Raw genomic sequence first — 18943 nt, 5'->3', positions numbered from 1 at the left:
GTCTGCAACTAAATGAACACTTGTTTCATGTGCACAAAAAAAAAAAAAGCAAACTGTAGAAACTATGATAGCACAGCCCACGTGAAGGAGACTGCATTCCAGTACCTAAAACCTGGCTTCGGGTATCTAGAAGTTGAAATGTTTACTCGCTATCTATTAACTTGCCTGTTTACCTATGCCAGCCTATACCTGATAAGACCAGGCTTTGATCTTCAGATCTGAGCAACAAGCCTGATGAGAAGCAGGACACTCCATTTAATGTCCTGCAGTTACCTACTTGGATGGTCCTTTCATGTCAATTTTTTTTTTAAAAAGGCCACTGTTGCTCAAATTATACCAACTTTTACTGATTTATAGCTACAATTGATCCTGCTCCATACATTCCAACAGTAAGAACTGGTTGCAAAAATATCTTCAAGAAAGTGGAAACGGCTGAAGCATTCTTTGACACAATACTTTAAGAGGATCATCCAATTAACTTTAACTGATGAAGTGCCTTTTAGCAGTTGGTGGTGTTCTTTTTCTTGCTGCTTTTAAATGGCTTGTAAATGTATTAATTTGGTGTTAGTTTCAATGTGACCATTTATTTAATAATGCTTTAATAGTATAATCACGGAAGAATTGATGCTTTTGAATTGTGGTGCTGGAGGAGACTCTTGAGAGTCCCCTAGACTGCAAAGAGAACAAACCTATCCATTCTAAAGGAAATCAATCCTGAGTGCTCACTAGAAGGACAGATCCTGAAGCTGAGGCTCCAATACTTTGGCCATCTCATGAGAAGAGAAGACTCCCTGGAAAAGACCCTGATGTTGGGAAAGTGTGAAGGCAAGAAGAGAAGGGGACAACAGAAGACAAGATGGCTAGACAGTGTCATCCAAGCTACCAACATGAATCTGACCCAAGTCCGGGAGGCAGTGGAAGACAGGAGGGCCTGGCGTGCTGTGGTCCATGGGGTCACGAAGAGTCGGGCACGACTTAATGACTAAACAACAAAGTATAATCTATCATGTTTTAGGTGCATCTATGGTGGGGCCAGCAAGGAGGAAAAGTGGGAGAAAAGTCAATTTAAAAAAAAATCCGAACCACATTAATTAAAATTAATCTTGAATTGTAACAAAACAAATTCAGTTCAATCCAGAAAGAACACATTTTGGGGATAGAAGTCAGTTCTGAAACTGCCTGCATCAACAAAAACAAAACTATTCATAAGACAAAAAAAAACAGGAGTAGTAGCAATGGTGTCTTGTATGAGACAGCTCTTGTCCTATTTCACAATTCATCCGTTTCCTTAGAAGCAAGGCCACTAGGCTCAGTGGGCTTTACCTCTGAGTAGCATGATACATAATAAGCAAATTTAAATCAACTAAAACTCATACTATCAATTAAGTGTTCTTCATCTAGATGACAGCTCCACTTTGAAAACCTAAGTACTGTAATCTACATATCATCCAAACTCCCAGAGATGGCAGGTAAGGGAATACATACTATCTACTGAAGGTGTGAAATGCAAAATAAATGAATAAAAGAAAACTAGTATACTTGTTATTGATGAAACTCAAGTAAACCACGTAAGAGTAATGCTGGGAAATGTGTATTTGATTTAATAAAATACTGGCTTTGTTCTTGCATTAAGTTGAATGGTTGCCAATTTGCTTTTTAAACTGGCACACTACATTATTAGCTTGTGCAAATTACCAGCAATGGGAAAGGCTGCTAAAATAAAACTCTAAACAATATAAATGTTTAATGTTCCTTTCAACATCAGAAAAGACTCATGGTAATAGTACACTTTGTAAAAGAGATGATCATCTCTATGTTTAAAATGACAAACACCTATACTTTGGGTATAAAGGAATGGGGAGGGGGAGACAAACAGCCAGAGATGCCACCCCATGATCTAAAACTAGTGTGACCCTTATGACACAGATACCACAGCTATAACTTTAACAACAGTGAGAACAATCTACTGCTGAAGAACCTGAATGATTCAAACATTCTCATGCTTTCACTATAACATGCATAGAACTACCGAGAGCAGAGCAGGTTGCCTCTAGATGACACTAACTGAATACAGTGGTGCCTCGCTTCACAACGTTAATCCGTTCAGCGAAATCGCTGTAGAGCGAAATCATCATCAAGTGAAAGTAAAAAGCCCATTAGAATGCATTAGAATCCGGTTAATGCGTTCTAATGGGTGAAATACCTGCTCGTCCAGCGAAGATCCTCCATAGGGTGGCCATTTTCTGCTCCCTGTATAGCGAAAAATCTGTCCTAAAAACAGCGGGGGAGCCATTTTGCACAGCAGGTGGCCATTTTGGAAACCCGACGATCAGCTGTTTTGATCGTCATAAAGCGAAAAATTTGGTTCCCGAAGCAGGGAACCTATCATCATAAAGCGGTTTTTTTCCCATTAGAACAATGCTTTGCAATTGCAAAAACCTAATCGTCAAGCGGATTCGTCGTTTAACGAGGTAATCGTTAAGCAAGGCACCACTGTACAATATCACTTGAATCAACAGGGTAAATCAACTGTAGTCCCAATGATTTTGTGGAATCTAAGTGCAACAATTTAGTCAACACAACAGCTTTCCGCTTTCTGATTCTGCTTTATTATGTGCTATCACTTTGCTTCCTCTTATGGCAACCCTATGAATTCATTGCCTCCAAAAGGCTTGCCCAGACTTTGCAACGTAAAGGCCATGGCTTTCTTTAGTGAGGATAAACAATATATTCTTTTAAATTATCTCTACCAATGAGGTTTTTACCTTTAGCCCCATAGAATTCATGACAGCAGATTAAAAAGGCAAACGGTTTATAAAACAATAACACTACTTTTAAAAATGACATAAAGACATCTTGCAAGTGGGACTTTTTTCCTTTTCTTTTCAACTAAAAATATATGAGAATCGTAAGGAAAAGTGTATTTTCACCATGATCAGTGTGGGGAGCTGTAAAATAGAAGAGCTATTTTAGAAGAACAGAGATCACTGCAGAATGCACTGTAGAGAAATCAAGGGTTTCTCTTAGATGAAGCTTGTTTCCAATGACTTCGCTCAGGCAGCCAACAGGGAAACTGCTAATTAGCACAAACAAAAGGTACATTTGTGCAAGAACTAGCCTGCTTTTCAAAGAGATAACAAGCAATGCCAGAGCAAAGGCTTTTAGTCGTAAAAAAGAGCAGACAGTTTTGAATGTTACTTCTACGCGCACACTCTCTCTAAATGGACTATTACACCCAAGCTTCCAGAACTGCTATCCTGAAGTCTACAAGTTATGTATGTTTTAAATACAGTAACACAGAGAGTGTTTTCCAAAGTTGTGCTGCCCAATAATCCTCACCCTGCATCCCTTGCACAAAGAGATAATGACCTTATAGACCAGCATACAGTAGTCTTCTGTGATTGGTAAGAGTTCACTAATCAAAAAGAAAAAGACCCTACTCCTGCAAGCAGTCTACTCACACTCATGATCACATCTATTTTATACAAGTTACAAGTTGGTTTTCCAACTCAACTTTTCATTTTTCATGGAATGGGAGCATGATCTTGTGTGATGTGACAGCTCCACATCATTCTCTCCACCTGATCACTGAATATAATACTATAAATAGTTTAAAGACAATCACCTTTCTTAGACAGGCTGATTGAGGTCCTTTGATCCCAAACATTTCCTTTCTCTCTAAGATTCAACCAGGTGTCTTGTGACATGACAGCTTCACACACATATATGGGAATCCTCCCAACTCTTCAGAAAGGGCCCTGCTGTTTCTTCCTAAGTGCACTGCCTTGCTAGGCAAGAGACTCCTATGATGTGCATCTGTCATGTAACACCTTTAACAGGGGATTGCCTCTGAAGGAAACAGATGGCACATTATCAATAATAATGATAACAGAGTGTTTTATTAATTTAGAGCAAAAGGTGAAATACAACTGGGGACAAAGGAGAAAGAGTACTGTACCAGAACAAGACACATTTCCATTAATGTTCTTTGTCTTGTTCATTTAAAATGGCTTCCAGCTTAATACCCTGGCTAATGAATATTGGTGAGGCAGTTTCTGCTTCAGAGAGAAAAAAAAGCTAGAGGCATAACTATCAAAGTAGGAGAAAATTAATTCGCTGCCAAAAGAAAGATACTAAGATAGAACATACTCCATTTGATCCATGACTACATAGCAAGCTTGATTTCAGAAATATTTATGTCTGCAGTTCTAGTGCTCTACTGCAAATTTGCCAGAAAACAAGTTGTTCCAGCACACTGATCCTCTATGTCTTGTCCACAGATTTGCAATCCTCCTTCTAGAAAACTCAAACTTTAAGAAGTCAACACTTTGCAATCCTTCCTTCCTGAACCATCAGACTTTGAGAAGTACCACACACAAGGGGTAAGTACACAGTATCAGGCTGAATGGCTGCCTTGCAGCAATCCAAGGATGGAATTCCTAAGAGCCCTCAAAGGCAACTATGCTAAGCAAAGACGAAGTAAAGCCGTACAGTTAGTAAATCCATCCATCCCACTATTGGGGTGAGGGGAGGAAAGGGAAGAGCTGATTTCTTGTGGTTTCTTATAAATATCTTATATGTTGGATTTTTCAATGCATTGTTCCTATTTCAAAGTCTTTCTTGCTCTGTAAGTTGTAGGAATTTGGGAGGAATAATTCTTAATAAAGAAACTAGTGTTGAATTTAAATATTGGGAACTGAGTTGTTTTATTCTTTTCTTGAAGAAGTATGGAAACATTTAGAGGCCTGTTTTTCCTGACATTCCTATCTTCAGTCTCCTTCAATGTATGTCTCTCTCGCTTGCCTTTCTGTGATTTTTCTCTCCTGCATCCCGGACTCCCCTCTCTGTGAGGTTCACTCCCACTCCATTCCACCCACATTCCATTCACTTAAGCGATCAAAGGATCACTGGCTTTGAAAGTTAGCACCCTCATTAAATAAATGGAGTCACAAGTAGCTCATTTTTTTTGTAGAATTACAGGTGTTTTATTTTTTTAAAAAAAAATACACATCTTCCAAATGTTTTGATACATGTTTAGAAATGCAGAGTTCTCTCCCAATTCCAGTGGCTGATTTTCTTTGCGTGAGAACAATTCTAAAATATGTTTTCATCTTTATCTTTATAAAAGAAGACAATAACCTAAATATTCTTCGGTTGTATCATCTCTGTACCCAGCTTGGAGGCTGGCAGTCATTAGAGCAGCCAAGTGATCATTTTGCATATGTTTTTATTCTTGTGTGATAAACACTTCTCGAGAAACAGGACAGGCTTGAGTCTATATTACTGTGACAGATTTGCTCTGATGTGGTACTGTCAAGGTTAAAAGATCCCCTGTACAGCTGTGTTACAAATACTGTGCAAGCTTATACACAGGTTAGAGGTCACCTGCTAATGAGTTCAAATGAATGGAACGCAATAGGTTGGGAAAGAATTTATTGGCAGTTTTAATATTTATTTACATCAATGTTCATATTTTGTCTTCTTGCTGAATCCTCAAGGAGTAAAGAAGCAACAATATCGGTTTCTTTTTTAAAAAAAACTGCTAAAAGTTGATAGGTCGTTTAATTTGCTACATATTGTCCGGTCATTGCCCACTTATGGTGACTGTGAATCAATGTCCCCCCCCAAAGATTTCTGTTTTAGAGCCCTGTGCAGGTTTCTGCAGACTAAACACTTTTCATCAGCTTGATCTCTTTCAAATTTTGTCTCAGAAATCTCCCAGTGTTACTTATGCTTTCCCTTCCTCTTTTGTTTGGTGTTGTTCATAATGACAGCAGGAGGAGAAGGAAGGTTAAAACATGATTCCTGGATGCATTTTTAAAGTATTTATCTTATGGGCACTTAATTAATTTGAGGGTAATGTTCTTACAAGATGTTACTTAGTAATACTATATTCAATTTTTCTCTTGTTTAGACATCACAAGAACCTCTCTCTTTCTCTCTGGTTCTTGCTAATATTCTCAGACACAATCCTCTTCCTGTCCCCACACCTGCTACAGAGAGAGCCTGTGATACCTGCCAAAGTGTTCCTGGGCAGGGCAAGGTTTCAGTCTTTGAAGTGTGCTGTTATTCATAAATGCTTCTTTACACACGCATTCTTGCAAAGAACTGCATATTTGGCACACTAATGAACTCTTGAGAACTTGGGTTTTGAAAAGCACTCAGCTGTAATGTGTATTCTCTATTCAGTTAAATAAAATCATTTGTCACTTCCAACTCTTGTTTACAACACAAAAGTTAGATGTTTACTAACACTGAATGTGTCTGTGGGAGCAGAGTTGTGCGCCTATAGATATTATATTCAAAAACTCGTTCTGCTTCTTTTTACAACTAAAAAACTTTGCTTGAGTATTGTTTGTTAAGAAGCAGTTTGTACAAATGCACTTTTTGTTTCTACTAATTAGCAGTGTTCCTGTCTGCTGCCTAAACAAAGTCATGGGAAACCCCTCATTTCTCCACGGTGCATTCTGCAATGACTTCTGTTCTAAAATAGCTTTAAAACCTTATTTTTTTACAGCTCCCCACACAGATCATGGCAAAAACATACTTTTCCCTGTTATTCTCATAGGCTATTTAGTTGAAAAGAAAAAAAAAGACACAGTTGCAAGACATCTTTATGTCAGATCAAACTTTCTCATCTTACTTTTCTTCCTAAAACAGCACTTAAAACTATTTTTCTCCTGGTAGGGCTTTAAAGATAATCAGTGCCAGGAGATGGGTTGAGGCTTCTAAAGAGAAGCAGTTTTGTCTGGGAAAATAATTTAGCTTGTTCTATCCATCTGTGATAGATTTAAATTGCCTCATCTACTGAGAAGTACATGGTCATTACTTTACAGAACTGTTTCAGTCATATGTTAATTCAGTAAGTATTTGGTATTTGTAACCTCAGTTACCAGGGATGAATGGAAAATGTTTCTTAAGGGATAGCCACAAAACTTAGGAAAGAATATTAATCTTTATGAGCATGATTTTGACAAGACATACAGAAACAAGTATCAATTGTCCGTGAGGTCAAGTAGCTATATTAGTCTTCCACAACATGATAGAAAAGAAAAGAAGGTTTGAAGATCTTGTAGCTTAGATTTACTTCAGCATAAACTTTTGTGGATTACAATCCATTTTCTTGGGTGTGCATCTGAAGAACAGGACTCTAATTCACTAGAACTCATGCTAAAATAAATCTCTTTATTTTAAAGGCACCATAAGACTTCTTCCACCTTTTTCCTGTTTTGAAGCACAGTGCTTCAGTTCAAACCTTATTTGCATACAGAATAATATACGACTCATCATATAGGTTGGTATATGCATGTGCATTTACACTTGTATGTTTTCTTTAGAGGGGGGATTGGAAGGAGGAGTCACATAACTCTTTTAGATACAGTATAGCTTTTTTTCCCCCCTATTCTCCTCTTCCTTTCCCCTGTCACGCTAGTTACTCCCATGGCTATTGACATTTTAAACACCTCTTGTAAGCAAAGGAGAATGAGAAGTCTTTGTGACATCACCACATCTCCTCCTCTTCCAACATGACACACAAAGGATTATTAGGAAAGGACAGTTATCAAGACAGTGTGAAAAAGGTGAGGACTGGGTATCCTTCACATCAAAGCGCTTTATCACAGGCATCTGTAGGAATTCTTTAACATAGCCCTTCCTTCCTTCCTTCCCTCCCAAGGGCATTGTGCTCAAAGCATACACATGCTTAAAGCTCTATAGTTGGATAAACAGCAGCTCCAACTTGCCTGCAACAAGGATCACATTTACAGAAACACCCTCAGTCATGCTAGTGGTTAATCCACATTCAACAACAAAATATATTCAGCTTAATTAATGTAACAAATCCGTGTACATCTTCGTATGAATTTATCATCCCAAGGTGCTATTTTGCAATAACAATGCTATAAACTGTTTGTTATTTGTGCAGCATCTAGCACATTATTCAAAGCAATTATAAAATTTAAGTACTCCAAAAGCTGAGAATATTACTGTAATCATTTACACTGAAATCTGTCCAGCACTTCCTTTGTAAATACTGGAAGTTGAAATGTTTGTTGTCACTTGTACTAAATGGCAAACAAAGGCAGAGAGAGTCACCTTGCCCTTGCCTCACAAGAGTGAGGGGTGTGTTTCTCCATATTTTGTTGAACTACAACTCCCATGGCCACTGGTTATGCTGGCTAGGGACAGTGGGATTTGGAGTCAAGAAGCGATAGCTGGAACACCAAAGCATTCCTACTACCCACAGCTTCTAGAGACAGTTTATGTAGATACAGTGGACCCTCTACTTAAGGAATTAATCCGTATTCAAATGGTGGCTGCAAGTCAAAAAGTCTGTAAGTCGAATCTCCATTGACCTACAATGCACTGAAAACCGATTAATCCCATAACCAGTGGTTTTTATTCTATTTTTATTCCATTTTGGTTTTTTCTGGTCTGTAAGTGGATTCTCTGGCTGCAAGTCGAATCTAAATTTTGCAGCCAGAGAAGTCTGTAACTCAAAAAGTCTGTAAGTGGAGCCGTCTGTAAGTTGAGGGACCACTGTACAGCTTTTGTTATCTGAAACGGAAAACATTTTCAAAACTCCAGGACAGCAGCCAAAGACTTGCTAGTTGTGAATTTATAAATTTTTAAAAGGTGTCCGCTTTCCCACACACTTTTAATACTCACACCCACATGACTCCGCATGAAAATAAATGTAATCTGAAGAGTGCAATTCCCCCTGTATTTGGCTGGGCCTACCAGTCATGTCTCAGCTCAACAGCACTCTACAGATGTTACCTCTGGTGAAAGGGTAGTATAAGGACTGCTTTTACAACTTAACAGCTACCTTACTTCAAAGATTGCTGCTATTCCATCCAGCTATGCCCACATTTCTGCCCTATAATTTAACTAATCACACCAGCTTCATTTCCATGCATTCCCACCCTTCTTTCATGGGTTATTCTCGTACTTGTGCTTACTTGCCCTTGGCACTATTTTGAGGAACAGCTTAATATTTAAGTACTTTAGAAATGTAACGCATTCAGGCATATAGTGTATTTTTCTGCATTTACTCTAAATGACATAAACAGCAACTCCTATAGCAGAATCCCAAACTAGCAGGCAGCCATTCGCATTTTCCAGTTTATATGTTTAGAACTCCAGAAGGATATAAAAGTCACCCTCAGGGATGTGACTGCCACAGCACCATACACTGTATATAAACCAACCCAGCCTTTAATCAGTTTCACATGTGTTTTTGTTCTGTTCAGCTTCACAAATAACCTCTGCTATGCTATACAGAAATGCAAACATCTTTCTAGCATATGAGGTCTCTGAATTAGTCACACTTATTTAACTGAACCCAAGTCCCAGTGAAATTAACAAGTCCCATGGATTGCAATGGGACCTGCATTCAACTAAATCTGGTTCCAGCCCCCAGTTCTTACACTACACAGACTGCTCTCACTGTGCTGTTTCTCACTATTCCCCAGTCCTTGCAACAGATACAAATTACAAACTATCTTATTCACAGCAAGCCAATACTTTAGAACCCAACAACACGTACGTAGTTCAGAATGCTCCCTTTAGTATAACCCAGGAAATCCTAACATGGTTTCCATCAGTGAGAACAGACTTGATGGCTTATGTCTTCATGACTAGTTATGTTGGCATAACGCAAACATTGTAACTTCTGGAGGTAAACTGTCTTAAATTAAGAAATAATCACAGACACTATCTGCTGCATACTTTTAGTTGTGTGACTCAGCATATAGCTGATAATGTCTACAGTGATTTTTTTAATTTGGAGTAATTTGCCTCCAAAAATACACTATTTGCCTAGCTATGTAAAAGGAATTTGGCCAGTGGCACATATTAATTTAGAATTTACAGTATACTTCCTGGTGCTGTTGGAGTTCTTTTTGCTAACACCCCAAGTTTTTTTTACGGCTTTGCTTCTACGTTCTAGCCTTCCTAGTGTTATGATCACACGCAGCTACCAGAGTGCTGATTGCGATACCGATCACTCCCTGGTGTGTAGTAGAGTAAAACTGCGAACAAAGAAATTGTATCACATGAAAAAGGAAGGAAGACCACGTATTGACATCAACAAGACTCGCGATCAAAGAAAAGTGAAGGAATTTGCCCAAGCACTCGAGGAAACCCTTCCAGGTCCAGCTAATGTAAATGCACCTGAACGATGGGAACACTTCAAGAACACTGTCTACAACACCGCCTTGTCCACCTTCGGCAAGAAGACCAGAAAGATGGCTGACTGGTTCGAAGCCCATTCGGAGGAGTTAATGCCAGCCATTGAGGATAAGAGAAGAGCTCTAGCAGCATACAAAGCCTGTCCTAGCGAGTACAACCTGCAAGCTCTTCGAGCCGCTCGTAGCCAAGTCCAACAGGCTGCCAGGAGATGCTCCAATGACTATTGGCTTCAGCTTTGCTCTCAGATACAGATAGCAGCGGACACAGGTAACATCAAAGGAATGTATGATGGTATCAAGCAGGCCTTAGGTCCATTACAGAAGAAATCTGCTCCCTTAAAGTCTACTACAGGTGTGATCATCCAGGACCGAGCACAGCAGATGGAACGCTGGGTGCAGCACTACTCCGAGCTATATTCCAGAAAGAATGTAGTAACCGAAGAAGCATTAAATAACATTGAGTGCCTGCCTGTCTTGGAAGAGCTGGACAGCGAACCAACCCTAGCAGAAATAAATGCGGCCTTGGATTCCCTCACCTCTGGCAAGGCACCTGGAAGGGACAACATCCCTGTTGAAGTGCTGAAATGCGGTAAGGAGATCATCATCACCGAACTGTATGAAATCTTTTGTCTCTGCTGGAGGGAAGGTGGAGTACCACAGGACATGAAGGACGCAAACATTGTCACGTTGTACAAGAACAAAGGTGACAGGGGTGACTGCAATAACTACCGTGGTATCTCTCTTCTTAGCGTTGTAGGGAAGCTGCTTGCCCGTGTTGTGCTGAAGAGGCTCCAGGTGCTTGCAGACAGAGTCTATCCGGAATCACAGTGTGGATTTCGAGCAAATAGATCCACCACTGACATGGTATTCTCCCTCCGACAGTTGCAGGAGAAATGCAGGGAACAACAACAGCCACTCTTAGTGGCCTTCATAGACCTTACAAAAGCATTTGACTTGGTTAGCAGGGATGGCCTTTTCAAAATACTTCCCAAGATTGGATGTCCACCTCGTCTCCTTAACATCATCAGGTCCTTCCACGATGGAATGAAAGGCACTGTAGTTTTTGACGGCTCAACATCAGATCCCTTTGACATCCGAAGCGGAGTGAAACAGGGCTGTGTCCTCGCACCAACACTTTTTGGGATCTTTTTTGCTGTCATGCTGAAGCATGCCTTTGGAACTGCAACAGAAGGTGTCTATCTCCGGACTAGATCAGATGGAAAGCTCTTTAATCTCTCTAGATTGAGAGCGAAGACCAAAGTCCAACTGAAATGCATGAGGGACTTCCTCTTTGCAGACGATGCAGCCATTGTTGCCCACTCTGCTGAAGACCTCCAACAACTCATGAACCGTTTCAGCAAGGCCTGCCAAGACTTTGGACTAACAATCAGCCTGAAGAAAACACAAGTCATGGGCCAGGGTGTGGACTCACCTCCCTCTATTACCATCTCCACACAAGAATTGGAGGTTGTTCATGACTTTGTGTACCTTGGCTCAACCATCTCTGACACCCTCTCTCTAGATGTCGAGCTGGATAAACGCATTGGGAAAGCAGCCACCATGTTCTCTAGACTCACAAAGAGAGTATGGCTCAATAAGAAACTGACAACACATACCAAGATCCAGGTCTATAGAGCCTGTGTCCTGAGCACACTCCTGCACTGCAGCGAGTCCTGGACACTTTGTGCCCGGCAGGAGAGGAAGCTGAACACCTTCCATATGCGTTGCCTACGACGGATTTTTGGTATCACCTGGCAGGACAGAGTTCCAAATAGAGTAGTCCTAGAACGAGCTGGAATTTTCAGCATGCATACATTACTGAAACAGCGACGTCTACGCTGGCTTGGGCACGTTGTGAGAATGGCTGATGGTCGGATTCCAAAGGATCTCCTATATGGAGAATTAGTGCAGGGAAATCGCCCCAGAGGGAGACCACAGCTGCGATACAAGGACATCTGCAAGCGGGATCTGAAGGCCTTAGGAATAGACCTCAACAGATGGGAAACTCTGACATCTGATCGTTCAGCCTGGAGGCAGGCAGTACATCACGGCCTCTCCCAATTTGAAGAGACCCTTGTCCAGCAGGCTGAGGCAAAGAGGAAGTCACAAAGGAAGCAAAACCAGGGAGCTGGACAGGGGACAGATTGGATTTGTCTCCAGTGTGGAAGGGATTGTCACTCTCGAATTGGCCTCCTCAGCCACACTAGACGCTGTTCCAAGTCCTCCATACAGAGCACGATACCATAGTCTTTCGAGACTGAAGGATGCCTACTACGATGGACATAATCTAGGCAAATTTCAAGTCCCATTTATTTCATTTAGCAAGTTAAGCAAGTAACTTAATTCTTTCCAGTTAAACCACACCAAAATGTTTCAGAAATGTAAGTATCAGAATTTAGCATAGTTTTAACTAGCTCTAATTACTTAATGTCCGCAAAGAAATCTGCCTTTTCACTGCCTGCCATAAATCAATGTTAACAAACGTGATGTCCTCTGTTTTGGACTTCACCTTCCATGAACGAGCTATACTGTAATTCAAAACATCAGAAGACTACCATATTGAAAGAGGCCAAGCAAAATCATTGCAAATCAATCCTAGCTTCAGCTGGTGCAGCCATTTGAAGAGGCCCACAGACTGGAAACAATTCTTCACATACCACCTTTTAAGGTCCATTATGCAACTTACACAATCCTGGTTTGGATTATATTTCTTTCATATTGTATTTATGGCTGTGGCCAAAGAAAAGGTTAAGAAATACTGTGCTGGTAAACCACTTCCAATTTCTTATTCCTTTTAAGCAGGACAAGATAGCCATGACTACCTTAAATCCACTAATGTCAGTGGCTAAGAACAATTAAGATAACATCTTTCTTATATGGCAACATTACACAAGACTGTGTATCTAACCAATATATACAGTACTGACATATTCTGATCATTCAGGCACTACTCATTAACAAGTTAGCATGTTGTTTAAATATTCTATCAATTGTTCAACTAGCCAGTGTAAGAACTTACAGACAGTGGTGCCTCGCTAGACGATGATAATCCATCCCACTGAAGTCGCTGTTTAGCTAAATCATTGCCTAGCGAAAAGCATTTCCCTACTGGAATGCACTGTAACCTGTTTAATGCATTCCAATGGGGAAGAAGCGTCATTGTCTAGCAAAGATTGGCCATAGGAAAGCCACTTTATTTAAATAGCTGTCTTGCGAAGCTTAGGTCCCAAAAACACCCGTTTTGTGAGCGCGGAGGGAACTGTCAAATCACTGTCTAGCGAAAATCGGCTTGCGAAGCAGGGACCAAACATTGTCCAGCGAAATTCCCCCACAGGAACCACTGTTTTGTGAATCGCTATAGCGATCGCAAAAAGTCAATGTCTAGCAAAAAAAACTGTCATGCGGGGTAACTGTCTAGCGAGGCACCACTGTATATTTTAAGCCAACTGTACTTCTAGCCACATTTCTAACATTTTCTGCTTGTTATTTTATAAGATGCTTAAAAGAGGATACAGACACATTCCTTATAACTTTCACACACTCCTCAGTCAAGTTTATTCAGTGCCATATAATCCCAAGTGTTGGCAGGCAAATACTGAGCATTACACTAAATATAATTCTCCAACCTCATGCCTTAGAGTAGTGGGATTCAGAATGGGCACTATTATTTTAGCTTTGCTTTCTCCTATGTAAAACATCTCTGGGTGGGAAGTTGGATTGGGAGTCTGTTCCAGGTCTATGATTTTGAGAATGGTGCCTCCTTAATTTTGTCCTGCTGATAGCGAGATAAACTAATGGCAACACAAGCTGCCATTTTGGCAAACCCAAACCACTGAAATTTCTATCACGTACAATAAACAGGCAGGAGGACCAGCCCCTTGAGTATTCTACATTGATGAATTTGTGTTTCACAAGAGCACAAATATACATGGTTTTCTAAAACACTGTCTTAGACTAGGAGTTTTAAAGGATTAAAGTTCATGCAAGTAAATTCCACTGAACTCACTAGGACTTGAGGATTTTATTATGAAGTGATTATTTGGCCACAGATACTTGCTTTGTTAACCACATTAACTTGCTCTGTTAATGAAGACACACAACCTCTGCCTCCAACTGAACCATTTTATATCTGGATTTTAATCCATATGCCATAAACGCAAAGTCAACAGACCTGCAAGACCTAGAATGTGTTCATTAAAACCTCTGCCAATTTGAGAGTGAGTAAATGTTTTCTGTGCCTAAGATTCCAAAACCAAACAGACAACACCTTCACTCAACCATAAAAGCTGCAAGGGATAGTGGATTTCCCCTCAGTCTCTGATCTTCTTGGTACTTGTGTAATTATACTGTTCTCTGATGCTTAGCAATGCATTTAGAAGAATGCACTTGAGAAAATAGCATCACTAAATGGCTATAGGAAGAAAAGGAACATACAGTTAAGCAGCAGCCGCTCTGCAAGGAATTACCAGTAAGAGAAAGACTGGGGAGACATAAAATGTTTTACTGTAAAAGTGCATCCACTTTTCAACCCAGACGTACTGTATAGGCTACAATCCTGTTGGTTAGCACAGTAATTTGCAACTAGAACGAGCACACTGAATCAGTGGGAATTTGATAATCAACGTCTCCATAAGTTCTATTGGTTCACAGAATCATAGAATCACAGAAAAGTGAAGTTGGAAGAAGACTACAAGGCCATCAAGTCCAACCCCCTGCTCAATGCAGGAATACAATCAAAGCATATCTGCCAGGTGATTATTCAAGTTTTTCTTGAATGCCTCCAGTGTGGGGTACTCACCAACTCCCAAGGTAACTGATTCTACTGTTGCACTGCTCTAACAGTTAGGAGGTTTTCCCTGATATTCAGCTGAAATCTGGCTTCCTTTAACTTGAGCCCATAGTTGAGTGTCCTACACTCTACGATGAGTGGGAACAGATCCTGCCCCTTCTCTGTATCACAGCCTTTCAAATATTTGAAAAGTGCTATCATATCATCCCTCAGCCTTCTTTTCTCAAGGCTAAACATGCCCAATTCTTTCAGCCTTTCCTCATAAGGCTTGGTTTCCAGCCCTCTGATCATCCTGGTCGCCCTTCTCTGAACAATAGGGCTACTCTAGTTGCAACTTGCTATGCAAAGCAAAGGATTTCAGCGAATGAGTATACTGTTTCATCAAACTATTCAGAACGAAAATGTAATGAAAATTACTGAGGAGTAAAGTAAGTTGCAAACCAATTTATTAACCAAACAGTTAATAAACAGTAGAATGGAGTTATGTCAGTCTGTTGAACAAAACCAACAAAAAAAAAATCTTGTGGTGCCTTAAAACCAGTTTTATTTGACATAAGCTTTTGAAGACTGGAATACTTTCTGAAACAATACTTTATAAAACAATACTTTCTGAAACAGATCTCAGAATTAAACTGACCAAAAGGGGACAAAAGACTGATGGAAAACAATAAAAAAAGGTTTGTGTGAAGTGTTGCTCTCCAGACACTGCTGGGCTGCAGATCCCAACCTTCCCTACCATTGGCTAAGGCTGCTGCGAACTGTAATTCAACAACACCTAAAGGACATACATTCCCATCACTGCTTTAGTCAGTAATACAAAAGCCAACACTTTTATTTGCATAAATCATGACTTAAGAGCCAACAACTCTTAAATTCATTCACATTTCTACCACAGAAACTCAGAAATTGCAAAGACTTTTTGACACCAAAGGATGAGCAGAGACAATTTAAAATCAAAATATAACCAGTGAGCTTCCTCAAAAACTGTATCTGGCTCTTCAGCACAGGTTTACCCCAACCAATCCATCAGGATTCCATCTGCAACCCTAACCCCCTCATTGTCTTCCTCCACTTCCAATAGATGATCCTTGAGGAATCTATGTGATTAAACATGTCACACTTCCAGAAGACCTTCAAAGAAATATCAAGGTGGGTTTCTCATTCACATCAAGCATCCCTGAATCCTACAGAGTATATAATACACCACTTTATATCTTGAAAATTAAATACTGTACCCTGAAACCAGAATTTTGGAGAATGACACTCAAGTTAAACACAACAAAGTACACACAAAAAAGGGAAAGCAACATATTAATTTACACTCTGAGAAACCTCAATTAAAAACACTGTTTGAAGGGAAAAGAAGAAAAAAGGGAATGCAATCTCCCTTGCATGAATTCAACAGTTTTGTAAATCTCAGATTGAACAGCTTGGAGTAATTTTCTCTCTGAGCAGCACAGCATATGAACAAGGATTTTTACTGCTTTGCAAAGAAAGGGTGGGATAAAAGTAATAATGTGAAAATGGGATCTGCCCTATCTTGCATCTTATGGCAGACAAATACTGTACCTGTACCAGTTAATTCTCTAGCATGTGATACAGTCTCTTCAGTTAAGATTATCTGCTCCAAAATCTAAGCTACTGGAAAATCTGCCTCTAGCTTGTTCATATGAAGGAACTACACAGTTGGAATAGCACAGCAGTTGCACAACGTGGCAACAAGCAACCAGCATACTCCTTGTTTGTGTCAATTATATATATTTGTTGAACTCCCTAACACAGAGATTCCACTCATAGTTAGGTTCATGACCTTATGTCAACACCCTGTCCCAGGATTATGTGAGAATCATTACATTATCAACCAGAGGTGCTAAAGGTATTCAAAATGATCTAATGTAAAACACAGATTTGCCTAATTAGAAGTGGTCTGTAAATTTCAACTTTGGAATACCTATTGAAAACTGAGTTAAAGTAATCAATTCATCTTTCTGCAGAGTTACATTAAGTCTATCAAGTAGTCAATTTGACAATCTGGGCTTCTCTAACCAATCTGTGATCAGACTGCCTAGAAAGCTGTAGTGTATTTCTAAAATCTGCACTGACATTCAAATTCACCATATCCATGTCTAAATTTGAGACCCAGCCTGCATCCTACAGATTAGACTGAGGCTTCTCTTATAAGGGGCGGAACACCTTTAAATTCTTCTCCTCAGCAGAGGGCCACAGTTCTGCAAAAGCATTGGCCTAGCAAAACAGCAACCTATACTTACCTTTGATTCAATCGAATTTACACTTGAGCAGACATGTTTTGCACTGCAAAACACAGGACCTTCTCTAACTTTTAATTCTCCCTCTGTGCAACCAAAAGTCCTTCCTTACGCTGCTACAAAGGGAAAGAAAGAACGAGCGAAAAAGTTCGGGGGGGGGGGGGGAGGGACGAACCTCAATGAAAGGACAGGAATGTAATTTTATGTTTCTTTGCGTCCGCTTGTTAAAAAGAAAAATACTGGAGTGTATCCTGGGTTGCTCCAGCCAGCCTAAACACACACACACACCCCTCTCTCCCTGGAGCCGTTTCCAACCAGCACGTTACAGGCAGCCAGAAGAGGAAACGTTGCCTGGCTGCCTGCTCGAGAAAGATCCTGCTGTTCAGTCTGAATGGCACCGAGCAATTGCTGGCCTCGTTTTTAATGAACAGGCGCGGGGTCCGGGGGGGGGGGGGGAGCGTAACTGTTGTGGCGGCGGGTGTAAAACCAAAGTGCTGCGGGTGAGGGGGGGGGGGGAGGCGGATAGCAATCCCTTTTTCGGATGCAAAGAGACTGCACTGGGGGGGGGGGGCTTGGCACCAAATGGCCGGAGAGAGCGAGCGAGGGAGAAGAGACCGACTCTCCGCGGCCCCTTTTCCAGCTCCCTCCAACCCCCTCGGGCGGAACACAAAAGAAGCCTCCTGAAGGGCGGCCGCTCTTGGCCGGCCGCTTCTCGCGCTTACACACACACACACACACACACGAATGGCCACGCTCACACCTCCTGGCGTGCGCGCCCGCACGACCCGGGAGAGTCGCTCAGGTTGCCTCGGTCTCCAGGGCTGGGCGCCCCGGGGTGCTAGTGGGTTCCTAAGCACGAGTTCCCTCCTTGGGTGGTGGGGGGGTGGAGGGGCAGAAGAGACAAAAAAAAAACCGAGGAACGCGCGTTTCTTTCCCCTTCAGTTACATTCCTGCGGCTCCCTCTCCCCGCGCACCCCCCACCTCTCTCCAGGCGCAGAGCCGCGCCGCCCTTCGCAGCCTTGCGCAAAAGGGAAGGCACACACACCCCGGGGGGGGGGGCGCCTCGAGGGGCCCGGGCTCGCCTCCCCGAAGCCAGGTCAGGGAGGGCGGCCGGCAGGCCGGCCAAGCCCTGCTCGTCTCGTTCCCTCAGACTCACCGAGAAGCAGCAGGAGCTGAAGCCCCCGCGCCATCGCCACGGCCATCTCTCTCTGCACTCTCTCTCTCTCTCTCTGTGCGCTCTCCCCTTCCGCGGCGCGCCACCAGCTCAAAGCCCGGGCAGCACCCGCCTTCACTCCATGCTGCTCAGGGAACCGCCACCCAACTCCCTGCACCCGGGGCTGCCAGCGGCCACCGCACTCTTCTCACTCCACCCCTTACACACACACACACCCGGGATGAGGAGGAGCTTCCGGCCGGGAGGAGCATCCCGCTCCCTGCAAGGCAGGCCGGAACCCACTCCTTTACCCGCCCGTTTGTACTTACTTTTCCCCTCTTCTTTCGAATTACCTGCCTTGGTTGGCGAGCGACGCCTGCAGGAAGGCTGAGGTGACTTTCTCCCTCACGGCGCCCGCAGAATATCCCAAGCTCTAGTCAGAAGGGCGATTGTTTCGTTTGGGTCTAAATTCACGTAGCAGTAAACCTGCGTTGAGTTCTATGGGGCTTACTACTGAGGAGAAACGCATCTACTCGCGTTGCTG

General features: G+C 41.8%; 1 protein-coding gene across 1 annotated transcript in view; it reads right to left on the bottom strand.

Annotated features, from left to right (window-relative positions):
* The window catches only part of PTK7 (protein tyrosine kinase 7 (inactive)), a 124354-nt gene extending 105749 nt beyond the window's left edge, over window positions 1–18605 (bottom strand). Inside the window, exon 1 of the mRNA XM_020796900.3 lies at window positions 18403–18605. Within this exon, the coding sequence (XP_020652559.3) occupies window positions 18403–18448 (46 nt within the window). The 5' untranslated portion in view covers window positions 18449–18605. The remainder of the gene's footprint in view (window positions 1–18402) is intronic.
* Window positions 18606–18943: the final 338 nt, after the last annotated feature.

The sequence above is a fragment of the Pogona vitticeps genome, chromosome 1 (genome assembly GCF_051106095.1).
Source record: "Pogona vitticeps strain Pit_001003342236 chromosome 1, PviZW2.1, whole genome shotgun sequence".
NCBI classification, from domain to species: domain Eukaryota; kingdom Metazoa; phylum Chordata; class Lepidosauria; order Squamata; family Agamidae; genus Pogona; species Pogona vitticeps.
Note: the sequence above shows the minus strand (reverse complement) of the source record. Positions and strands in the feature narration are given on the sequence as shown.